Source organism: Oryctolagus cuniculus, chromosome 2 (assembly GCF_964237555.1).
Source record: "Oryctolagus cuniculus chromosome 2, mOryCun1.1, whole genome shotgun sequence".
NCBI lineage: Eukaryota > Metazoa > Chordata > Mammalia > Lagomorpha > Leporidae > Oryctolagus > Oryctolagus cuniculus.
In genome coordinates, this window is record NC_091433.1 from 39,458,749 (window position 1) to 39,485,646 (window position 26,898).

General features: G+C 37.6%; 1 protein-coding gene across 9 annotated transcripts in view; it reads right to left on the bottom strand.

Moving 5' to 3' along the window:
• Positions 1-26,281, bottom strand: part of GABRA2 (gamma-aminobutyric acid type A receptor subunit alpha2) — a 140,427-nt gene extending 114,146 nt beyond the window's left edge. For 2 of the 9 annotated variants that reach the window (XR_011386860.1, XM_051831241.2), the window contains exons 1-3: positions 24,976-25,233; positions 24,349-24,421; positions 21,801-21,916 (exon numbers count right to left, since the gene is read on the bottom strand). Coding sequence is in view for 8 of the 9 variants with exons in the window: in XM_051831241.2 (XP_051687201.1) it covers positions 21,801-21,916; positions 24,349-24,421; positions 24,976-24,985 (199 nt within the window). In the remaining variant the exon portion in view is untranslated. Of the gene's footprint in view, positions 1-21,800; positions 21,917-24,348; positions 24,427-24,536; positions 24,776-24,846; positions 25,237-25,362 lie in introns of those variants that run through there. The other 7 variants (XM_051831250.2, XM_051831283.2, XM_051831272.2 and 4 more) reach the window with 7 other exon arrangements.
• Positions 26,282-26,898: the final 617 nt, after the last annotated feature.

The window sequence follows — 26,898 nt, forward strand, 5'->3', positions numbered from 1 at the left end:
TACAAACCTGGTTTATCAGACTCTAAAAGCAGATCTCATTTCAAAGGGCACTCTTCTGCCTCACAAGATTAACAGCAGTCAAATGGACAAAGGAAACTGAAGCAGTCTTAACTCAATGCATCTAGGAGAAGAATTCTGAATTTAATATGCCTGCTTATTTTAGAATTCTGCATACTTATCCATCCTTCACATGGCATATTTTTCACATCACTTAACATAAGCCGATTATAGTTGAGGTTTATATGACTAATTGCATCACTGTCTTATTAATTCCACAAATAATATAAGTAACAAATTATAATATACCAAGAAATGTTTCAATTATCTATCTAGACTACATGGTCTTCTTGGGTCCTTCTCATGAGTTATTCTTGAACAAAATAATAGCAAAAGCTCTGATTCATATGCAGTAAGGAGTAAAAGTGGTGGAGTGAGAATCAAAGATTCTAGCTTTAATTCACAAAGCTCTAGAAATTTTCTACTAAGAAATGTTCTTTCTGCCTCTCCATATATGCATGTAGACCCTGGTATATGCTATATATCAAAGTGAAATGTGATCTAGAATAATGAGAACCTCCCCAAGCAAGTAAATTTGGGGGTTGCACAGCATCCTTTCCCTTCCAGAGGCTAATGATTATGCAAGTGTAATAAACAGTGATCTCTGCCTCCCAGGCCAGAGATACACCCAATGACAACTCACTGTGGGTCTGTGGGTGCCTAATTCCTGACTAATGAGACTCTGGAGATAGCTCTTGAGAAAGATGCACTGGATTGAATGCCTACTCTATCACAAAATAATTGGCTGACAAAAGACAATTGTTCTCTGGCAGTCATTGTTTTAAAAGTGAGGACCATGAATTTATGTAGCTCAAAGGAATTATGAGTATTAAATCATAGTTAAGGTGCTTAACATTGAACCTGGCAATCAAATCAATCAAAACAAATTAGATGTTGTTATTAATTCAGAATGGTTCTTATTATTTTATGATAAAATATTACGCAGTCTCCACAAAACAACTGGGAAACCTGAATAGTCCATATGAAATTAAAAATATTTTCTATAGTAACAATATAGAAAAATACTTTAGATTATGCTATTCAGGCCGGTGCCGCGGCTCACTAGGCTAATCCTCTGCCTGCAGCGCCGGCACACCCAGGTTCAAGTCCTGGTTGGGTGCCAGATTCTGTCCCAGTTGCTCCTCTTCCAGGCCAGCTCTCTGCTGTGGCCAGGGAGTGCAGTGGAGGATGGCCCAAGTGCTTGGGCCCTGCACCCCATGGGAGACCAGGAGGAAGCACCTGGCTTCGAATCAACACAGCACACCAGCTGTGGCAGCCATTTGGGGGGTGAACCAATGGAAGGAAAACATTTCTCTCTGTCTCTCTCTCTTTCACTGTCTAACTCTGCCTGTCAAAAAAAAAAAAATTGTGCTATTCACACTCCTGAAACTTTCTTTTGTAACTTTGATATTTTTTAAAATCATATCCATCAGTGACTCTTCCAATGAGAAAATGCAGTGTTATATGCCCTACAGATGACTGAAACACAGAGCCTTTTTGCATAAGCATTGCTTATATAGTCTGAAATTCAGTAGCAGTGAGGGCCAATGACAGACAATTTTACTATATTAAATTTAAGTTTATGCTAGTAGCTCTAATTTCATGTGAGACTGAATTAAAGGTTCAGCACAACCGAAGTCATCTTTCAATTAACATTGCTTCTGAGAACGGTGACTCACTTAGCAATGTCAGAAATCTAAACCACTAAAATTTAAGTATAAAATTGCTTGTTAACTGACAAAAAAAAATGTATCTGAGAACCTAAAACAAGGAGCTGTCTATAGTACAGATTTGTCTGTGTATTTTTACCTACATACATTTTACAGTCATAAATGTAATCAGTTGACAAATAGTGAATTCTAGATACTGTGCCAAGCACTGAGGATATGGCAGCAAATAAAATGACATGGTCTCTCCTCACCCACGTAGTTCCATTCTCCTGGAAATTCCTCCCACACAGGTTTGAAACTTCAGGCTAACACTTCAGAGACTATCTCCTTTTAAATTCCTGTAATTGGGATTCTATCTTCATAGCCCAAAGGGCAAAGCTCTTTAATACAAAGAACTTGGAAAGTCTTTGAAGATATATCAAAACACTTGTACCAAAAAATTACAAAATTCCATTTCATAAATTTCATACTCTTTGCATGTTACACACAAAACATAGCTCCATAATTACATATCCTAAAATGAGACATGACCTGTGTCACCAACCAGTGTAAATAACCAAACACTATTGAACATGCCTTTCCCCAGGGAAATAGTTCCTTCTTGTTAAGTGTAATGGTCATTATGCTACTTATAAAACATTTATAATTCTCCCACTTCTAAGTACATGATAGAGTTGTGTTCCCTTGCCCCTTTAATGTTAAACATGTCTATGTGGCTTCCTTTGAACAACAGAATGTGGGAAGTGGTGTTGTGTCATATCTGGGCAGAAATTTTAGTGACAGCAACATCTGGCCAAGTGTCTTGCCCTGGCCACAGTGGCAACTGTTATTTAGAGGGTAGATACCCACTGGCCTGAGAGCCAGAGTGAGTTGTGAGAGAGTCCCTCCTTACATAGCCATCCAACCTCATGGGCAGCACTGGTTATAAGCAATGATAAGTGAGAGAAATAAAACTGGGTAGTTGTTACTGCAGCATAAGCCAATTTCTTCTGACTAGTCTACTTAGGAAACAAAAGAAAGTTTCTGACCCTATAAAACTTGGAGCTAGCTAAGAACAATAGGGATAAAAATCCCTACTTTGAGGTTATTGAGGAAAATGCTAGCCAGACTCATCTGGTGGACAGATCCACCTTACTATGCATATACATTTATTTTTACTTTTATACTTAAAAGAAGACAAAGTACTCTGAGACAGACAGAAACAAGAAATTATCTTTAACCAGAAACTTGAAGGCAGATGACTCAGTCTGGTGTTGGGATATCTGTCTCAGATCAGGAACACTTGATGAAGTGCAGATTTCAGAACCAAACTGAGACTGAATGAATCTTTGAAGATCTGTTAACTTTGCATTTAACAAGTTCTCCAACTTTTTTTTTTTAGTTTCTTAATTTCTTCAGAATTCTTGATTTAAAGTCAGAGGCTGCAAGCTAATGATCAAGTGTATTTATTTGGGAAGTGCAGGGTATTGTTTGATTTTAATTAGAATTAGTTGGCTTTCAAAAATTGTGAAAATGCTCATAAAAATATAATCTTCCAAAACATTTGAAAAAATCATTTGAGTACCTGGTAAATGATTTCAAGCGCTTATACAGCAATAATCAGATACAACGTATCCCACTTCACATAGAAAATGCACTCTCCAGTTCCTCGGTCTCCATAATGTTCAACAATTTACATAACTTGCCCATGGAAGGCATTTGAGTTTGGAGCTCCTTGTTATGGCTCCTGAATGCTACCTTACAGAGTACAGATTGCATTTTGGAAATCGATGGGAAAAACATTGAAGAAGGTTGAGCAAAAGAATTATAAAATCAAATTATTGAAAATTACAAGATCTAGCAATTTGGAAATATGATAGGAATAGCATTTTATACTCAAATATTTCTTTTGGTCAGCACAATATTTATTGGTCAGGCAGTTAATTTGACTGAGTGACATCGGCTGAATGGTATCTGGCTAAGAGGAGAGGCACATTTGTGTAACTAGGGAAGCTGTTATAAGGATTTAATGAATTGCTACCATCGGGAATTTCAGCTAGGACCACCCTTTCTTCAGTTTATTAAAGGGAAGACATAAATGCACATGTTTTGAAATGTCCTGATTTCTAAATATTTAAGTTAATTATTTATGTAAAAATCAAAATAGGCCAATCTGTCAGGTTGATGTCTTTGCATTAGAGGATAACAGGATTACAGTCAGGAGATTGTAGGGAAGTAAAGAAGATTTGGAAAATTATTCTCAGGTAGATCGTCAGGCTTTTGCAGGTTAACAAATACTAATACAATTCCATGTCAGAGAATCACAGGGTGAAAAGCAGTTTCAGCTGTCAAAATTATAAGCTTAGTTTCTAGGATTTAAGAAATTCACTTATAAAATAACACAGTTAATCGTTTGTCTACTCATCTATTCAACAAATATGATTACTACCTATCTCCTAGAAACATCAAACATAGTACTTGAAATAGGACAATAAACAAGAAGTAATAACTCTCTGCCTTTACAGAATATAGATTCCAATAGGTAGAACATAGAGTCACAAAACAGTATGATAATGTCATGACCAACATAGTTAACAGTTATTTTTTTTTTCCGCAGAGGTGTGTGTGCGTCATGTAAGGCTTTAAGAAAGTAGTGATAACTAAACTAAAAACTAAAGGAAAGAAAATGCATTCTTGGTGGAAACAAGAGCCTAGATAAACATCCAAACGTTAAGGAAGGCAGATGCATTAAAAAATAAGGACTCATTGGGACTGGTGCTGTGGCACAGCAAGTTAAGCCACCACTTGCAATGCCAGCCTTGGCATCCCATATGGATGCCAGTTCAAGTCATAGCTGCTCCATTTCTCATTCAACTCCTTAATAATGAACCTCAGAAAGATGGTCCAAGTGCTTAGGCCCCTGCTACCCAAGGACTAGACCCAGATAACGTTCCTGGCTCCTGGCTTTGGCCCAGTCCAGCCCAGGCTATTGTGGCCATTTGGGGAATGAACCAGTTGATGGACGATTCTCTCTCTCTCTCTCTCTCTCTCTCTAAGTCTGTATTTGAATGAGTAAGTCTTTGAAAAATAAAATAAAGACTCATAGATAATCATATACAAAGCAATGATAAAGAATGAGAGATGAAGGCAAAAAAGTGAAGAGAAGCCAGCAGCTGTGTGAGCTACTAGAGATGAGAATACTTGAATTAGCTACATACAGGTTAATATTCTAGATAACACAATTGAATAAAACTGTCCTGGGAAAAGTCTTAAGTTAAAAAGCAGAAAGAGTTAAAAGTACAGTGAATCTGGGAAAACATTTTTGTTGTTGTTATAACAACTCAGCAAGATAAAATTTGATTTACTGTTGGACATCAAACCAACCAAAAATATATAAATAAACAGCAATTTCATATACAAGAAAAGAAAAAAAAGAAGCCTTTTCTTTGGCCTTTTTAACTGCCTCCTACAAACCAACTACTTATAGTACAGCTAAGTATATACACAAAAAAAGTTACTGGAATGCTTGGAATAAGATTATTTTGTTGTTGTTGTTGTTGTTGTTGTTGCTTTTTTAAAATAAGGTGTTTTTTATTTCCTCTTTTGAGATTATAATGAATGTGGTCACACCACAAGTAAAGTCAGAAGTAGGAAAGGAAATGCTCTCAAGTTTGGTTTGGTCATCCCAAGATCAACAAAAACAGCTGACCCCTCCAATAATATGTACAAAAATATAAAATGTAAATTAAAAAATACAGATTTTCCTTTTGGAAGTACTTCTTTTAAGTAAAAAAAGAAGGGCCTGGAAGTTCTGGTTTGTTTTTCTGCCCTTATTGGAAATTCATGTTGTGATTTGGGTTGGGTAGTGGAGAGCACATGTGGAAGGCAGGTTCCCTACTGCAAGGTGGCCACATCTAGATTCAGGATGGGATGTGAAGAGTGAATAGGTCATTGCAGTGGTTTTCGTTTTGTTTTGTTTTGTTTTTAGTGTTTAAAATTTCCTTTTTTAGCTGTCTAGTCATCCTCATCAGTCTTCTGCTTCTCAGTGTCAATCACTTACACTTAAGAGGAGAAAAGATAAAGAAAAACCAGAGTGGAAACTGATAAAGCATACAGAGACAAAGAACCAGGGAAGAGGAGCTGGTGTCAAAAGGAAGTAGTTCTAAGATAACAAACAGGGCAGAGAAACATAACAGTTCTAGGATGTTAAACAGGGCACCCACATAACATACACAGTATAAAGAGTGCAGGGCAAGGTGTAAAAACATAAATATGGGTAAATATAATGATGTATTTCATCACCACTTCACTCGTTTGAATCACTTCCTAATCAAACTATACAAAAGTTTAAAAGAAATGTTGAGTTGGAACTTTCATGCAATGGAACTATAGGTAGCTAATTTCAATCAAACTTGTTATTGCTAGGAGTCACAAAACTAAAGCTACTTGGTGCTCTTGAAGGCTGGATAGACTTCAGAGACTGAGCAGCTCTATTTTGTTAGCTGGTATTCAGCCCCTAATCTGGCTGTCTATTTCTCTACAATGAAGGAAAAATCGGTTCTAGATTTCTGTTCCAAGAACCTGATTTTCTACTCTATTTGCTTTGAAACAAACCATGAAAAGACAAAGGAAATTTTAAATGGAAGAGACATTGCAGGCCATTGGCAACAGTCTCCTCATCTTCATATTTTGGAAACTGAGGCTTGGAGATAATAATTAGCTTATCCAAAGTCACACAGCTATTATAAAAAGAAAGAAGTTTTTGACAAATAAACTAGAGTTTTTCATGATCTTGTACATCACTTTGCCATCACAACTTCCTCTGAGCAAATGAAAGGCCCTTTTTCCTCTTATCAAAATTTGAAAATTAAAATACAACCAATTATCAACTTAGGATTCTCCAGGTTTATAACCTGCCCTCTGCCAGAAATCCTAATGCAAACTGTACATAATACAGTTTTAAAGGAAATTATGCTCCTGTAAGTCTTCTATAAAAATTAAAACATCTTTAAAATAACATAAAATAAAGACTGTGCTCTTTCATTTTTCTATATGCAGTAAAATCTTATTTACCATATCACATTCAGAACTGGATTAATCTTTATAAATATTTATACATGATTAGTTCAAAACTTTCATGTCAGCCTTTTTTTTCATAACTAGATAACTGTAATACCAACACATTTTTGCAAAACAAAGTTCAAACATCACCAAAACATTATCACAGACTAGTTTTCATTTTTTCAACATATGCATATGTGGATGTTTTTATTCAGATAATATGATATAATCAAAGTGTACTCATGGCCAGGTAGAGAAATTGTATTTAATAGCCATTATTTAACATAATAGTCAATCTAATAATTATCAATAATTAGTAATTATAATTATAAATCTAATAATTAGCAATTTTACAAAAATACCATAAATATAAATTTGCCTGTGGTTATATTGCTTAAAATATGGTTTATAACCCATACATAAATTATGAAACATAAATTATGAGTTTCTAGTTTCTAAAAAAACTTGATATAATAAAAGTGGTAATATTTAACTAGCTCTGGGTATTTAGTGTGTTCCCTTCACAGTATTATGTTCTTAATGAACAGCCCTTGTGCAACACAGTATTCTTTGCTGAGCACTTCCTTGCTACTCAAGGAAGTAATCAGGACTGGGAGCATTGGCAGAATTTTAGGCTCTGTGAGAAAGGCAGCATCTTGAGTCTCATATGGTCATAATGGATCTAAGTCATGCATTTTAATAATCACCATTCCAGTGATTCATATGCACATTTTCCACAACAAGGAATTGAGGCACAGGAACATGAAGGTTCGTTCTTTCTCCTAGAGAGTCAGTCAATGCAGCTGACATTACCAGTAGCCCACTGAATGGTCAACATCCTCCTTCTTTCCATAAAAACCTCAGTTCCATTTAATGTAGACATGCACCCAAACCCTGATACAATGCTCATTTTCCCAGGTGCCCTCTGGGTTGGAAAAATCTGAGTCATCTGCATGTGATGGGGAGGTTTATTTCTCTCATGAAAGTCCCAGACAGAGTTGACAACATTCCTTCCTGTCACTCCAGCCATAAGCATGGATGGTAACAGCTGGAACCACAGCAGTCATCTTGAGATTAAGAGGTGACACTCATAATGACAGAGGAAAACACTAAAGAAGAGGATAGGAGAGTAAAATCATCTGTGTCCTTTATGCTGCCATTTAAGGACTCAATGCAAGATCCCTCTACTTCTAGATTTCTCGTTTGAGAAAAACACTGACCCTACTGAAGACTGTTGCTTCAGTTTTCTGATGCAGGCAAACACATCGCCTGCTGCTGCAGGCTTCCCTGGTCGTCTTCTTCCATCTGTGTTTGATTCTCTTATTTCAATGCCATGGAACAAAATTTCCTTTGTTTCTAATTGACATTAAGTATGAAGTATAAAAAGACACTTGAGATTAGTGTATCTTCTTTTCCTGTCTCAGTAGTGTGTAAGTGTCACTCCACCTTCTCTAAGTGGGTGGGGGGAAATTACAGAGCTAGAAGACCACAAAACGGTTCCCTAAAAGGAGAGAATTTGATGCAGAGACATCTGCTTTCCACCCCACTAACTTTCATATTCACTCACTAAAACACACACCTTCCTACTTTCCTTATCTGCTGACAAGTTTTGCTTAATATCCCAGCTGTTCCAAAACAGTGACAACGGAAGAAATTGCAGCTGTCCTCTGCAACCTGTGGCAGTCAGATGTCTACCAGTAAGATGCCCATATTAGAAACCATCACCCAAACTGACAACCACCAAATTGGGTGTTGTGGCAGCTAAAGGAGAATGGCAAAGGCAGGCAGCACTGGTTCAACAAGTAGCTAAATGTAAACGTCTACACTGAGTCAGCAACTGAACCCTAAGAGACTTTTCACCACCCCTATATTCATAGGTCCTAATGTAAACCCTAAATGACTCCCCCTTGATAAAACTGTGAGCAATGTCATTGGTTTGCTGGCAACCAAAAATATCCCAAAGAGTCCTCCATATCATCTGAGAAGCTTGAAGGAATGAAAGTTAAGAAATCACTCTGCTCAAGCAACATTTTCCTCACTACTGCATCGGTGTCACTCTTTCCTTTAACTCATAAGACATCATTATTCTTAAACATCATTATATGTTAAAGAATAACAGATCAATATTGATATGTAATCTATTTTAAATGGTGACACAAATTAACATAAGCATACATTAATATAATTCTAGATACAGTTCTCTTATTAGCTATCTTGGATCACGTAATTCTGTGACTGCTAATAAAGCAAAGGCTGCTAGGAATGATAAAGAATACTAGAGGAAAACATACGGGAAATACTGCAAGACACTGGCATAGGCGAGGGCTTCTTAGATAAGACCATAGAAACAAGCAATAAAGGCAAAAATAGACAAATGGGATTAAATCAATGTAAGAAGCTTCTGCACAGCAAAAGAAAAACTTAAGAAAGAGGCAACTGACAGGAGAAAATATTTGGAAAGCGTACATCTGATAAAAGATTAATATCCAGGATATATAAGGAGTCAAGAAACTCAACAACGAAACAAGCAATCCAGTTAAGAAATGGGATAGGGATATGAGCAGGCATTTTTCAAAGGATGAAAAACAAATGGCCAACAGACATGAAAATATCCTCAGTATCACTACCCATCAGGAAAATGAAAATCAAAACCACAATGAGGTTTCACCTCACCCCAGTTAGAATGACTGTCACCCAAAAATCAAAAAATTACAATTGCTGGTGAGGATGTGGGGAAATAGGTACTCTGATACCCTGCTGGTGGGAATGTAAACTAGTACGACCATTATGGAAGACAGTAGAGCAGTTCCTCAGAAATCTAAAACTAGATCAACCATATGACCCAGCCATTCCACTCTTTGGAATTTACCCAAAGGAAATGAAATCATGACACTCTTGTTTACAGCAGCTCAACTCACGGTAGGATAAAGGAATTGTGGTATATATACACAATGGAATACTATTAACCATAAAAAAGAATGAAATCCTGTTATGTGCAACAAAATGGATGCAACTGGAGACCATCATGTTTGTTGAAATAAGCCAATGCCCAAGACATAAATATGTTTTCCCTGATTTGCTAAAACAAATATACACAGTTTAAAAAGCAATGTATATGAGCAAAATTGACATTTTGAGATTTGATTATTATTCTAGTCCTCATCCATACTCTTGAGGAACAGTGGTTTTTCTATTTAATACTTGTTAAATTCTTTATTTAGTGTCAGGTTAAACTTGTTATTAAGAAGAAAACTGAAAGTATGTCATTGTAAAAAACAAAAAAAATAATAAAGGAAGCAGAAGATATAAAACTGTTTATATGAAATAAAAATTGTGGGGGTTTTGAGGGAGAGAGAAGGGGAGGAAAGTATGGTAATCTTTTTAGAGCTGTATCCATGAGATGTATGAAATCTGTTCTCTTTAGTATTTTTGAAAAAAGAAAAGTTGGTTTTAATTGTTATGGACTTTATTATTCTCTTGTAATACCTAAATGACTATACCTTAGCAGTAGCTGTTCACTCACTTCCATCCTTTTATAACATTCTCACCACCTGGGCGCACTCCATTTATTCTATTACAATTCTGAAGTTTCTCCTATTCTAACAACTACTGGACAATTCTTTTGCTATTCTCTCAAGTACAATCATCACTTCCACAAGTTTTGCTTCAATGATTGCACTTACCTGCCTTACATAACAAATTAAATATATTCTCCATATTTCCTACTATCCAGCCTGAACACTAGCCTTGAAATTCCATTTTCTGTTAATTAAGACTTCCTCTTTCTTGCTATCCAGATTTTAATTTTCCTTGTAAACTTGGCTGATACTTTACTATTTTTATTCTTAAGAATTTGAACAGTTTCTTTATATAGTCATGGTAAAAATGAATTCGTTCCATTAACTCTAATTCTCTGATAACTTGCTTAATTCTAACACAACAACTTCTTAAAAAAACATATAACTAAAAATACTTGGGATTTCCAACCCAAAGATATGTGTAGTAACTCAGCATATTTTGCTTCATAATCTAACGTCTTCTCATGAGTAATTAAGAGCAAACAGGAAGATTTTCTTTTTCTAAAATTCTCCTACGATATCTGTCCCCCTTCTCTAAGCTATTCCTCCAATTCAAGCCTGCAGTTCTCTTCTGCCCTAGTAAGCTTTTAATACACATCACTGTAAAAGCATCAGATCCTTTTACCTTCTTAATGGAAGTAATCTACCCCACCTTATACTTACTAAAATACTTTAGATATCACAACAACAAAAAACTAAATAATGGATTTTGAAATGGAATTATGGGTTATTTATAGTGTTTATCCTTTCTTCAACCTCCCTTATTCTTGTGATGCACTTTGCTCATAGGTAAAATTCAATTGTTCTACTGATGACACCATTTTCCTGAAATATTCATGAATACTATTTGGCTTTTCTAATCTTGTCCACAAGACAATTTAAAATAGAATTATCTTAATATATGCTTTTCTATTCTTAATAGAGACATAATTGAACATATTTATGGATTATAATGTGATATTTCAGTATAAATATACAATGTGTAACACTATGAGTAAAGTAATTACTATATCTATCACCTCATACATTCACGATTTCTTAGTTTCAGAACATTGAGAATCCTCTCTATTAGCTATTTTAACATACATAATTAATTCTTTTCGATCACTTATCCTAATATGCTATGGAACATTAGAAGTAATTTTTTCTATCCAACTACATTCTGTACACATTAACAATACTCTCTCCATTGCCTCCCCATCTTTTCAGCCTCTAATAAGCACTAGTCTACTCTCCACTTCATGAAATCAACTTTTTCAGCATTCACATTTAAGTGGGAACATAAGGTGATAGTCTTTCTGTGCCTGACTTATTTCACTTAGCATAATGTCTGCTAGGCTCCTTACATGTTGCTGCAAATGACAGAATTTTATTACTGTTTATGGCTGAATATTATCCCCATTATGTATATGTAACCACATTTTCTTTTTTTTTTTTTTATTTGACTGGTAGAGTTATAGACAGTGAGAGAGAGAGACAGAGAGAAATGTCTTCCTTCTGTTGGTTCACTCCCCAAATGGCCACTATGGCTGGCGTTATGCCCATCGGAACCCAGGAGCTGGGTGCTTTCTCCTGGTCTCCCATGCAGGTGCAGGGGCCCATGCACTTGGGCCATCCTCCACTGCCCTCCCACGCCACAGCAGAGAGCTGGACTGGAAGAGGAGCAACCGGAACTAGAACCTGGTACTCATATGGGATGCCGGCGCCACAGGCAGAGGATTAACCAAGTGAGCCACGGCGCCAGCCAACCACATTTTCTTTACCCATTCACCCATCAATGGAATACCTCGGTTGACTCCATATCATGGCTATTGTGATAAGCATGGGAGTATAGTATCTCTTTGACATACAGATTTGCTTTCTTCTGGATATATGTTCAAAGTGGGACTGCTGGGTCATATGCATTTCCATTTCTAGTTTTTTGAGACACAGTTGGCTGCTAGGTTAATTTATATTTTCTGGATATTAATGCACTGTCAGATGAATAGCTTGCAAATACTCCCCCCTTCCATTTGTAGGTTGTCTCTACACTGTTGACATCTCCTTTTTGGTGCAGCACCTTTATGAAGACTGCTTTTAACATAAGTACCCTCAACTCCCTGCTGCAACACAGAAAGGTACACCTCTCTGGGTGTTACATTGTCCTGGAGATATTATTCTCAATGAAAGTAAATATACCAGAAATCACTCTTCTTTTCCTGAGAGAAGACTTACAATTAAATTAAAGAAATTTTAGGAGATTCTGCATTATTTTTGAGTAAAGAGGAAAAGAAGAAACTAATATGTAGAACACACAAGACTGCCAAAATATGGAATGATATGAATTTCCGTGAAGACTGGGATTTGTTCATCATGGTATTTCTAGCATTTAAAGTAACACTCAGCAAATTCTTAGCCCTAGTAAAAAAGAGTTGAATGAATGAACTATACTTACAGCTGTAGAACTTGTTTTAACTGCAGTTTTATGGTGCAAGCAAAAGTGATTTCTTCTCTAAATTTCAAGAAATAGCATGCTTTTGTAATGGAACATGTGCTGTACTACTTTGAGTTCTTTTTAGAATGACAATATATATGCCATATCTGTCCTCCAGGGACTTCAGCCCCTGGAAGACCAACACTATACCTTCTGCAACTTTATATCCTTCAGAGTGCCTGGCACATGATATGCCTTCAAATACATATGTGTTAAGGAACAAAATGCTGTAATAATTTCATTTGACTCTCCGTGTTAACACATTGAAAAGTAATGAATTGCTGAGTGGCCAAGCTGTTCATTTGGCTATCTCCACTATCAATATAGATTCCTATAATACGACTGAGCTCCAGCCATCAAAAAATAAATAACAGTAAAACAAATGCATCAGTCATGCCTATGGTCCAATTTATCCACTGTACAAGAAGATAAGGGGAAAAAAACTTTGCACCTGAGCTTAAGTGTTACAGGGGAAATAATACTGTGATGCATGCCTGTGTCTGAGAAGATTTTTTTTTTTTAATCTCAAAATTATGACTGAGGGCAGCACCTATTTAGCAATGATGGCTGAAAGAACAAGCTGATATTAACCAAAAATTTCTTAAAGCAAAAGCAAAGCCCTATTGTTTGTTCATTAAAAGATGAGTAGTGTTTTCTGCTGCACACACTTCAGTGGCATTACTTTGAATTTTGCAAAATCCATTGGATCTGATGTATACCAGTGCTGTCAACGTTTTAGCCTGATTTACATATCTAGTTAAAACAACAAACTAAGAAAAAGTTCTGTAGAACTATCTTACTCTCAGCATTTCTAGAGAAGCCTGCCTTAGAATCATGCTGCAACTGGCAACGGGAAAGCAGCACAGAATGTTGGTAAGGGTGCTCAGAAACGCTAAGACGCTTGTTAGTCATGCCTGGAAATGTTAAAAAGAACCCAAAAACCTGTGCATAGCATGACCTTGTTTCTAGTTCAGCCTAGCTTGAGCTGTGATGTAGCCCATCAGTATTCTATTCCCACAGCAGATGGACAGACATAGGAGGGCCCTGAACAAAACTGAAGGAACTGACTTTGAAAGCTGTGACCAGGGCCGCAAGGCTCCCCAGTGGCATCCCACTTCAGGCAGCCAGTACCTTTCTGCTTTCTATGTTTTATGCTGCCCACAACATAATTTTTGAATAAATAAGAAAGGACAAATGGTATCAACCATTTATACTTTTATCAACAACTATTTACACATCGATGGGAAATGACCCCAATTTATTTCCACTTACTCTCTCATGAAATCATCAAATGCAATGTTCCCTGTGACCTTTAGGTAGACTCAAGTGGGTGGATCTGGTGCAGAGCAAGAAAAAGGCTCTGAAATCTTCTTATGTCTCAGGCTTATTCTGAAGGTTATCCTTCTCTAAGTACTTAGTAGACCCCAGGAGTCTGAGTCAGAAGGGAGATGCGATTCTCAGCCATCTCATGACTGCAGGAGCATCAGCCCAATTTGACTGCTTGAATGAGGAAAAGGACGTCAAACATCCCAGCTTTCAAAGCAGAAGCCCAGCATCTGGATTTTACCCTGGCTCTTTCTGAGCCCTAACTACTAAACATCTCAGCTTGACCTCACTCTTTCTATTCATTTTGCAAACCCATTTCTTTTATTTTCCCCTGGCCTCTTCAATTCTGTGTACTGATATTTCAAACCATTCTCACTGTGTTATCTCCTTAATATCTCTACTCTTCCCTTAAAAATAAATGGGATGCCATCAAGTGTCAGGAATATACTCTACAGTTACAAGACCCAGAGGTTTTGCTTTTCAAGTTTCTTACAACCCAAATTAGGTAGCTGGTCATGATTTCAATTTTATGCTCCTAAAATCACTGTCAATGTCACATAGTGAGCTTTTACTCTGTAAATACAGCTTTGCTCCTATAGGCACATTCATTGTCATGGACTGTGATGCCAAATTGTTACATGTCATGATAATAATTATGAAAGACAATAAATATGTCATCTTTTTTGTGATTGGCATGTTTTCAGATTCTACACATATATAAGAGTCCACAAAATGAACTGAAAGAACAAAAATCACAGTAACATCCCTTTTCTTTCAAACAGCATTGTGTGTACTCTCAACATACCATTTTTTAGAAATCACAGTGTTATAAATAAAATATAATACTGGGTTAGGTCTTCTATTGCATTAAAGATAGAAGAAGTTATACAGCCAAAAATAATGATAATAATATATTCGTTCATTAATTTCCTTCTCTGCCTAGCACTATCCAACCAATTTAGACATAAAAAATAAGATAAATTCCTAACAAACCAGTAAGTCACATGATTTTAGCTCCACTTTACAAAGAAAGAAACTGAAGCAAGGATTGGTTGACTAGTATACTAAAAAGTATGCAGTTCATAAATGAGGGTAAAATAATTCAAAACCAAAACACACAATTATCTTAACCATTACTTTATAAAGCAACCCAATCCTCTTTCAAGGCAGTACTCCCTTACTCTTAAGTTTCAGTGAGATCAGATTTTTCTGTATTAATCTTGCCCACTGAATAGCCTATATATTACTTTTATAAACTTGGGTAATAAAATTCCTAGACACATATTATCAAACTCTCTTTACAGCTTGAGGGTAAATATCCGAATATGATATTGGATACTTATCCTCCAACCCTAAGTCTATGATCTGACCTCATATTTTTCATGTCTTTATGCATAAAGCTCTTCAATACTTCAGAATATAAAACAAGAGCACTAGAGAAAACATTTTTCTTGACAACATCCTTGAAACAGCTTTTCAAAACACAGTTAAACATGTTAGTCAATCTTTATTTTCCAGGCTGAATCTATAATTTAGATACCAAGGCTTGTCATTTCTAATAGTTGTCAATTTTGAGCACTGTAGATGTTAGCATCATAAATATATGATGCCTATGTACACATTCACTTTTCCAATGGTGCTATACAATTGATCCAAAAACAAAGTGTGCCTTCTTTTAGCCAATTAACAAATTAAATGCCTCTGATGGAACATAAAAAATCATGAGTAGCAACCCGAGCTTTTAGCCCCAGTGAATAAAATGAAGACAAAAGGAAAACTTGATTCAATTATTAGTTCTAGGTGAGATAAATGTATCATTTTAGTAGAGAAAATTTCAAGGCAGTCCTAGCTTCAGTTTCCAATATCACAAAGAAAAAATCCTACCAAATGCATCCTATCATCCTTCCAACATTTTCTTGATATGTTTTTAAATAATACTACCTTTAAGATGACATTCACCTGAAAGAACACTTGATGTACTCCTTATAACAGTAAAATCTATCAATTGTATATTACATTATGCCTCTATAATATTTTTAATTTACTTGAACCACAAAGTATCTCTAGGAGACAGAAACAGTATAAGTAGAGTATTTCCTCTCATTTTACAGATAAGTAAGTTAATTCACAGATGGGACAATGAATTACCCCAAATCACACAGTTAACTTATCATAGAATCACAGCTAATGTAAGTCAAGAATTTCAGTAATTGATATAATAATTGTTTCAATTCACTCAGAACTCTATTTAAAATATGCTGGTATTAAGTGTGAAAGGTTAGTGTAGTAATTAAATGATAATTGTTACATTAAGTTTAAGGATCAGGTAAGTTATACAGTTTATTCATTTCATGGCAGCACACTTAAATATTAAATTTAATTCATAAAATTAAAATTCACTCAAGAAGTACTTAATTGCCTACTTACTACATGCCAGTCACTGTTCTAGATGTTTGGGATGGATGTATCATTGAACCAAGCAACAACAACAACAACAAAAAAACAAAAATCCATGACCTCCTAGATCCTACATTCTACCACACAAGACGAAGGTAAGCAATTAACACAATGGTAATAATAACTTTGCATATTAAAAGATAAGTACTGGGGCTAGCATCCTGTCATAGCAGGTTAAGCCACCACCAGCAACACAGGCATTTCATATTCACATGCTTGGAGTCTTAGTTGTTCCACATCCAGTCCAGAATCCTGTTAGTGTACCTGGGAAGGTGGCAGAAGATTGATCAAGTGTTTGGGCCCCTGCAATCCACATGGGAGACTTGGATGGAGTACCAGGTTCCTGTTTTTGGCCTGGCAGGGTCATGGTGGCCACTTAGGGAGTTAACCAACAGATGGAATCTCTCTCTCTCTCTGTCTCTCTGTCTCTGTCTCTGTCTCTGTCTCTGTCTCTCCCCACCCCACCCCGTGTGTGTGTGAGAGAGAGAGAGACAGAGAGAGAGAGAGAGAGAGAGAGAGACTCTGCCTTTAAAACAAATTAAGTAAATCTTTGGGGGAAACAGATAAGTACTAAAGAATGATAAAGGAAAAAATTAAGCTTGGTCAGAAATCAGGTTTTCTGGGGGGAGGCCAGGTTGTGGAACACAGGATGATTAGAGTAGGCTTCACTGAGTAGGTAAGATCAATGGATGGCCCACGGAGGGGACATCCAAAGAAAAAGTTCCACAGAATATCCCGGTGTGTTCAAGAAATAAGAAGGAAGCCAGTGTGACTAAGGCAGTGTTAGCAAAGAATTATGTGAAGTGAGGTCAAAGAAACAAAGCAGCTGAGACACCCACATGCAACATCAGAGTACATGGATTCAATACATGGCTCCAGCTCCAAATTCCAGCTTCCTGTTAACGAGGACCCTGGGACGTAGCAGGTTATGGCTCAAGTAGTTGAGACCCTGCAACCCATGTGCAATACCTGAACTGAGTTCTGAGCTCCTGGCTTTGGCCCTGGCATAGCCAAGTTTGTTAGGGATATTTGAGGAGTACAGCAGCATAAAGAGTTTTGTTTGTTGGTTCATCTGTCCCTCTTAATTTCAATTAATAAAAATAGATTTTATAAAGTATGAGAAGATATATCTTACAGGACCTTGGAAACTATCACATGAGATCTGACTGTGATTGTGAATGAACAGGGCACCCCTACATGGTGTAGGGCATCTGAGTAGCATGATCTGACTTAAAATTTAAATAATCTATTAGTAATCTTTAATACCTTAAAAGTTTATCACTTAATATATTCTATAATCTCTGTTGTATATATGAATTCCAATATACTATCCTTTGCTCAGAATAATATATGATTTCCCCTTTTCCAAACAAAATATCAAGGCTCAGAAAGTCTATGTGACTTGTTGAGGGTAAGATATAGGAAGTGGTAGTAGAGCAAGGGGAAAAGAATTTTTTTTTCTAATTTATAGTTCAAAACTGATTATTCTTTCCTAAGAATACATTCATATTAAAACTACAAAAGAAAGGCAACAATAATTGAGATTAATTAACATAGTAATCCATCAATAGAAATGCTTATTTTCATGCAGTAAAATTTAATAAAACCTGAGCCAGTTTTTCCCATATTATTAATTTCTGGGATATAATTATCCAGGTAATTTCCTCAAACTCTATTTTAACTGATACATGTATATTTAGCTTATTTTAGATTAAAAATTAATCATAATAATGAATTACATTTGCAGTATGCTTAGAATTTTTCAAATCTTTTAGTTATATTATTTTCTGACATATTCACTACATGTCAGTCAATGTGCTAAATTTATTGCATATATCATCATATTTAACACTTATCAAAATTCTATGAATGACATTAGAAGCCCATTGTACAGATGGCAAATATAGATTCAGAGAGGTTATAGTAAAATCATATAACTTATAGGTACCAGAGCTAAGATCATATCTAAATCTTCAGAATATAAACCTAGGCTCTGTTCACTAAGCCATAATGACCTCCTGTAGAACGATACTCAGCACAAAACCTTAACATTCCTAACTAAAAGGTCAGCTAGCATGAGTGGTCCCACTTTCCAGATGATTAATTGGTCATAGAAAAGTTAATCAAACAATCACATTTATTTTATGGCCACAATATGCAAATCAATATTTAGTCGTTGAAAGCACAGAAGATTTATGATACAATATCTTGCCTCAATGAGCTTACCATCTTATTAAGCTAACGAGAGACACATAAAAATGTAATAAATAACACAAGATGGCACATAATAAGTCCCAAATGAGATACAGAGCCAACAACTGCTAAAGAAATTCAACAGAGAGAAAACTGAATCTGGGTGTTTCCGTTTAGTTAAGAAAGCTTTTCACTATGGAGGACTGGTGTTAAGAGTATTTTTACTGGAAAATATGGCTTAGAACAGAAGAAAGGATGAGGAAAAACTCATTCCAGTCACAGAAGATAATGTAACCAAAGGTCAAGAGAGTAGATGGGAATAAATTACCCAGAGCAGATGGATAGATGTGTTTGAAGTACAGGATGGAGCAGAGGTGAGGCAAATACGAAAAGGAAATAGGAGAAGTAGAATGCAGAAAACCTTAATGTATGAGGAATCTAAGGGAAGTGGGCAGGAATTGGTAATTGTGCATGTTTTGTGTGCTTTTTGTCTTGTGATCTTCTCAAAACCCTCTAAGCTAAAAAAGTAGATCTATCATGTCCATCTGAAATGAAAGGAATCATAAATTATCTGTCACAGGCTGAGTTTTGTGTGCGTGGCTGGAGCAGAACTCCAGTCTAGATCTATTGGCGACCACGGCTTATGTTCCTGCCATGCCTCCTCACCATGGTCTGCCAAAGGCAGTGGGAAACCACTGAAGGCATCAGATCAACAAAACGGAGCAGCGTGTGAAAAGCTGTGTGAGACTAAAGGAAGATGAATCTTCTTGTGAGATATCAGCATATATTTACTATTAGAGGACCGGAAAGGAAGAAAAGAAGGTTAGAAAGACCATTTAGTATACTGCAATATCCCAAATAACAAAAATTAAGAATCTATGTTTGGCAGCCGGAGCAGAGGCATAGTGGGTAAGGCCACTGCCTGCAGTACTGGCATCCCATGTGGGCACCGGTTCCAGTCCCAGCTGCTCCACTTCGAATCCAGCTCTCTGCTATGGCCTGGGAAAGCAATAGAAAATGGCCCAAGTGCTTGGCTCCCTACACCTGCATGGGAGACCAGGAAGAAGGTCCTGGCTCCTGGCTTTGGATGGGCGCAGCTCTGGCCATTGCAGCCAACTGGGGAGTAAAACTGTGGATGAAAGACCTCTCTCTCTCTTTCTCTCTCTCTCTCTTTCTCTCTCTCTCTCTCTCTCTCTCTCTCTGCCTCTTCTTTTTTCTCTGTGTAACTCTGACTTTAAAATAAATAAATCAATAAATGCATGCATGTATGTATGGATGGATGGATGGATGGATGTTTGAATGTGAACAAGGGAAATAGAGTTTGTACAAGATACCGAAGAGTTCAATGGCAATATACAAATCCTGAAACAGGTAGTTTCCACTATATAATATCCCTAAAAATTCAAAGAAAACTAAATCCCAGGTCTAGGTTGAGTACTTAAAGATTTTTTGACAGCATGTAATTTACTTAAAATAATAAAATCTGTAGCCTTAGTGCAGTCTACCTCTATGATCACATTCATGAATTACAAGAGGCTTATGCCTGGCAAATTTCTCTCATATGAGTTTGACAATAGCTCATTGCCACACAGAAGCTAACAGGGTCAGCACAGCCTTTCGTTCTTGCTCACCAGACAAATAAAACTGATAAGATATGCTTTCCTTTTTATTCTTCCTCTTAGGAAGTAAGTGTATATTAAAAAACTGAATTCTCCCTTAGGGGCAAAACATGTCACAGCTGTGAACATAGTTCCACTTGAGACTTCTCTTGAAATGCAAGATACCATTCAGGATCAAAGCCAAAAAGTTAATAGTAATTAAATAGCATATTACCTAACATCAGGTTGGGTCTCTTCTTTTTTTCTTATCCTATGAACAATCCAAACCATGCAACTGCCAAAACTAACTATATAAAGTGAATTTTTATATTTTCTCAAAAGCATGATTTACATAAATATTTAGGCATTTAGTTAATATAAAACTTTTAAGAAAATTGATACTGAAAGTTCCCAAACCTGGAAATAACCAGGGTAATTGTATAAATCTTGATTAGTGTGAAATGTTCAAGTAATTTGCTTTGATTTTAAATTAACTGTTAAACTAAACATCTTAATAATTATGAAGCTATACATAGTAAATGATAACATGAACATTTAATAATTATTAAGATGCACAGTCACATATATTAAGTGTGAGTATGTGTGTGTGTACATGTAACCACGTTAGAATGGAAGAACACAATATTTTGACTAAGAATACTTTCAGGATTTATATATCTACCCTACATTCACCTACACTCCTGTATCATCTCCTTATACTAAATAACAATTAAAATATAACATATTAACCAAGCCTAACTTTTTAATCTTCACAGGTAAAATAGATTTATTTTCTGAGCTGAAGATTAATATTCAAAATTGAAATCAAACTCCGCCATCAACCGAGCATTTAGGCTTATACTCAACACATATCTAACATATCTTTGAAAGTTTCAAGAATGTCAACTTGCACTATATTTCAGAAATATCACATGCAGGTGTAAAAAGTATCATTATAAAAATCTTAAAAAAGTGTATTTATTGGATATACAGCATAGTATTCTTTCACTTGTTTATGTTCTTCATTTTTACATATTTGTAATGATATGAAACTAAGTATCTGTAAAATATAAAAATAACCAAAGATACTACACATGCATATCTGTTCAATAATGATATACTTTAACAGACTCTAGGTGTGAAAAAATTAGAAGAAATTAATTTGAAAATTACTCATGCAGAAAGTCTGGGCACCATATGACATTAGGCACTCTTTAAAGGTATGCTACATACATTATGTGTGTAGGAAAGGAATCACAGATATTTAATTCATATATATTTTTATTATCTATGATTTTAATACATACCAGTGTATTCATATGTAAAATCTATTAAAATAGAAATATGATCCTTAACTTTCAAAGCCATTATTTTTCACAAGTTTTAAAAAAAGAAAAACCATTTTTACCTCCCAGTCCTGGTCTAAGCCGATTATCATAACCATCCAGAAGTCTGTCTAGAATTCTTGTAAAGATGGTAATGTTATTTTTAGCTTCATCTTCTTGGATGTTTGCCAGCACCAACCTAAACAGATAATTTTACAAGCTGATATGTATAGATACGTATGTTTAGCAACTGCCAACACACTCTTCTTCCTTAATTCGAAATTTAGGGCTTTCTAAGCTATTAGTGCCATTGGGATTCCTCTTTATTTTTACACTTTTACAAATATCAGTATCTCTATGGGGAAGGTAAACATGCTGCTGACAATGGATATTAAACAGTAAATTATCACACGCTTGATGTTAAAACTATTTGATATTCTTTCCATTTAGCATTCTTCCTGGGCTGTTTTCCTAAAATCCAGTCCCTAGAATATATTGTGATTGTAGATTATCAAATGCAGACACTATGAAGAATGCTCTTTTTACAGTTAGAAAGATAGAATAATCAGACTTCTAAAATCATTCTTCAGCTTTTTGAATATTAATTGGAAGATTAATTGCCTCCTTGGAGAAACAAAATTTCTCCATCTCTTTCATAAATGTCTTTCCCTTGTCTTCCTCTCTTTTAAACAGAGAATATTTCCTTACTTTGGATCTACCTCCACCCAATGGCCAAGTGCAATATAGACATCAGGGAAACTCCACTGGCCTTGTGCCAGGCTGCACTGTAACCAGGAGGTGGAGGTGGGCTCTAAAAGCCCCAGCAACATGCACAGCTGCTAGAACCTTGGAGGCCAGTCCCTCCTCACTGGTCTCACAGAAGACTGAAAAGTGCCTACATAAAGATTAAAGGGCCAGCAGCTATTTCTTTTCTTTTTTCTTTTTTTTTTCCGCAAATAAATTTATCTAAAGAACAAATGGTTTTAAAACATTACCAGAAAAGCTTTACAAACAATAGTTTTTCTCCATTATTTCTCCATCAAAAAGCCTGCCAGAGAGCTGATTGATTCTGTGACATCCAGCAATTTGGTGCAGAAACAACTATCTAAACAGAATGTCCTTTTTCACTCCCTTTTTTCCCCCTCAGAATGATTCAGAGATTTAAATTACTGGCCCCAAAAAAAGAATCATTTATATAATAGAATAAAAATACTGGCATGAGCATTACTGGTCAAATATAGAACAGAAAACTAGTAGAGATAAATTGTTTAAGGACTGAGGATTTTCAATGATTATTGATTGGTCATAGGCAGATCAAAATCAATGACCATATGCAATCAGATTCTGATCAAGGTGTACTGTGTAAAAACCATTGACAGAGTCCATCGGTATTTAAAAATTACAAGACTTGTAGCTAAAAAGACTCACAATACATCAAAAATTGTAAACCAACTTCAAACAAATATTGCTTTTATAGCAGCATAAATAGTAAAACACTAAAATGAAGATTAACATTTAGAAATTACGTAAGTAAATTAGTTCATATCCTCCAGTATAGAAAGTTTCTACATTATCTACTTAAGCTAATTTAAAAACCTATCAGTAATATGGTAGTAATATTCTACAGAAATTTTCACTTAAAAGCACTTTTAATCACATTTCATATTTTCTTTCTAAAGTCAATATTCAGATGTTAAATGAGTAGATATTTTCTAATTAAACGTAACGCTTCATAAATAGATATCTTCTCAATTCTAGAAAAGATTTCTATACCTTGACCATTACTTGGACAGAACTCAGAAAAAAAAAAGGAATTAAACATGTAATAGAGAATTTTCAAAAGCAGATAGTTACAGGAGCACTTTACAAAAAGTTGTAATTTGAATTCTTTGGCAATTTGAAAATAGTGTTTTAAGGATATTAAGTAAAAGGTGCTCTCTGGTGATAAAAATCAGAAAAGCCTACATCTAAGATGAAGTTGTTGAAATCAAAAATTTCATTTTTGTACAGCACAGGCAAAAGAAAATAAATTACATATTTGAAATAAGTACATCTTATGACAGGAATCATTTGAGGATTAAAGGATCTTTAAATTAATAACATGAAAAGTTAATTAATAAATCAAGCTTTTGTTTAATTGTTTGACTGTGAAGTTGTATACTATCTCCACCTAGAGGTTGAGACTCACACATCATTTGGGTTTGCTATGTTGACTGAAGGAGGCAAGACCATTAAGAAAGAAAAGAAAAAATAAATAAATAAGTTATCATTCAGATTAGGATCTTTCTGTCTAGGTTGAAGGAAAACCTGGCTTCATTACTAAGTGTGGACGGTATTACAAGCAGTTATTACCATGTCAATTCCTTGTAAGAATGTGTCAAAGGCTATTATTTTCCTCAGTGAATCTTGTATACAAAATATTTCTGTTCACTTTTGTATATTTTCACTAAAAACAGAGAGCAGGGAACTTTCTATAGCGTCTGGCACTTTGTGGTTCACATTCCTGGTACAACCCCTTTTCATCAGAAATAAATCTTCAATTACTACCCCAGATTAACCCTTGCACTGATGGCACTCAGAGATGCACCTTTACCCTGAGTTTTAAGGAAGGAAATACAGTAACGGTCTCACCTGGTTGGGTCCCATATCAAGAGAACAAGCAGCAGCCACTGCATGTTGTAGATGTTCAATTTCGTCTTCATAGCTGCTCTTTGTAAAGCCAAGGAAAGGGAAGAAAAACAAAATACATTTAACATTTCCTTCAGTTTCAAAATAATGTCATTGAATTAGGAAATCGAAGTTAAAGCTTTGGGGATTACTTCAGGGGTAGGGTCTGATCAAAACGGGTTAGGATTTTTTTTTTTTTTTCTTTTTTGACATCAGGATAACCAGGTAATCACACTTCGCTCTGCCAGGAACTTCCCCCAGCCCCATGGTCAGCAAGCACCGTGTAGTGCACACATGGAATAATAATACCCCAGACTCCAAACTGAGAATTGGCTGGAGAATAGGGTCTGCTGGAAGGAAGAATGGAAGAGGGGAGGAGAGATGTGTACTTTATGCCCCAACCCCCTGAACCAAGACCACCCCCGCAACCACCGCGGGAGAAGCGAGGGGTAGCCAACCCACTTCTGCAATTATTTTCCTTTACAGTGAATGGTGATCTTCAGGTCTTCACTGCTTCACGCCCCTCTCCTAACATCCATGGAATGAAATCAAATAAAACAAAAGCCTCCCTGCTTGCCCATCCACGGGTACCCGAGTCCATGTCTTGGGGGCAGCCGGGTTCGGATCCCGAGCTGCGAAATGCCGCGTCTGACCGCGCTCGGGAAAGGCGAGCACCATGAGCCAAGGAGCGTGAGGCTTCGGGATCAAACCCCAGCCAGGCTGGCAGCAGCCAGCATAGTGTGCAAAGTTGAAGACCATAAAAGAGCCAACGGAACGCGCGGCCAGGCAGGCTCTCGCATCTCACTGTAGTTGCAAAGATGCTTCTGGAGAGTATGGAAATTATCTTTTGAAAGGGCTGGGGAGGAGGGAGGACTGGAGCACGGGGCATCCCGGAGTGGTGTGGGGGGCGAGGAGGCGTGCACGCGAGGCGGGCGGATGGGCAAAGGTCCCCGCGGGGAGCAACGTGGGCCACCCTACCTGAAACAGCCAGCGGAATGCGACGCTTTCCTCTCTTTGCCCTGATCTTTAGGAGATAGGAAACTTGAGAGAGAAAGGCGGGGAGCGGAGGCGGGCGGGGGTCTGGAGGTGGAGAAAGGGAGAAGAGACAGACAGACAGACAGACGCGGAGAGAGGCAGGCTGCTGCGGCCGAGCGAGCGGGCAGCGATGGTCTGCTCGGAGCGAGGAGCGGCGGCCGCGGCGCAAGGAGTAGAAGGAGGCGAAGGCGTCGGTAGTGGCGGTGACGGGCGGAGAAGGAGGAGGAGGAAGAGGAGGAGGGGGAAGCGACGGCAGGAGCTGGGGGTGGGGGCGCGGGCGGAGGCGCGGTGCGCGCCGGTGGCGGGCACGAGCCCCGCGCCTGGAGGAGGAGGAGGAGGAGCCAGGCCGCGAAGGAGGGCTAATGAGGTTCCCCGGAACGCAGGGACCCCCCCTCCCCCGCCCCACTCCGGGGGAACAGACCGCCGCCCTCCCGGCACCTGCAGCGGCGCAGCCCCGGGAGGCTTAGGGCGCCGGGGTGCGCCCCGAGCGCCGCTCCCCGCGCCCACGCGCGCCTGAAGAGCGGAGCTCAGGCGCTGCCGGGGGCTGCTCCCCGCGGCCGCCTGCCGGGGCTCCCGTGAGGCCCAGAGGTTCCTGGGGGGCCGCTAGTGGGTGTCGGCGCGAAGTCAGGAATGCAGGGAGTCTGTGAGGCCCTGGCTCCTCGAGGCTGCGTCCTGCCGCCAGTCCTCCGGCATCCCCAGGCTGGGAGCGACGTGGCTGCTGAGAAGTGAAGAGGTACCGCTCCCACTGGAGGGCCGGGGGGCTAATCACGTCTTTACTTAGTCATCAGCGTGTCCACGCAGGACCAAGTTAAAGGCGTGATGCGTGGAATCAGACAACAGGAAGTTTCTTTGATTTCCTGAGCCCTCGTGATGTATCACTGATTCCTCCACACCGTTGCAAGCAGGATCGGTTTCCCCTCAAAGCTCTGAGGGCTGGAGACTCCCCAAGAACTGGCCAGTAAAGTCCGTTTGCAGGTGATGCCCGCTGGGAAAGCTCCCTGTCACTTTCAAGCAATCCCTTTCCCCAGCCTCTGGCGTCGTCCCTACCAGGTGATCACACTCTATCTACTGCTCTAAAAAGTTTACTCGACCTGGAGCAAAAAAGGGACCTGCTGTGTTTGCTATCTCTGCAATTCACTCCCTGCGGGGAGTGTAGCAAGGTTGGAGGTCCTCCCCACCACCTCTGTCAGGCAAAAGGACTTATAATTCCAGCCCATTGTACACTTAGAGCATAGTGTGTTTGATCTCTCATTTCTTTCTGCTTTATCAGAGGTGATAAAAATCCAAGCCTGCAACTTGAACAATAAAAGAGACATTTTCCTTTTTGGTACTGCACACAGATAGAGTGTTGTGCACACTCTGCTATAGCAAAGCAGAACCACTGTTTACCTCTTGCTGAAGTTGTTACAAATGTTAAGACATTTTTACGGGGGGGGGGGTAAGCATACAGATATGTTTCTGTCGTTCTACATTCAGACT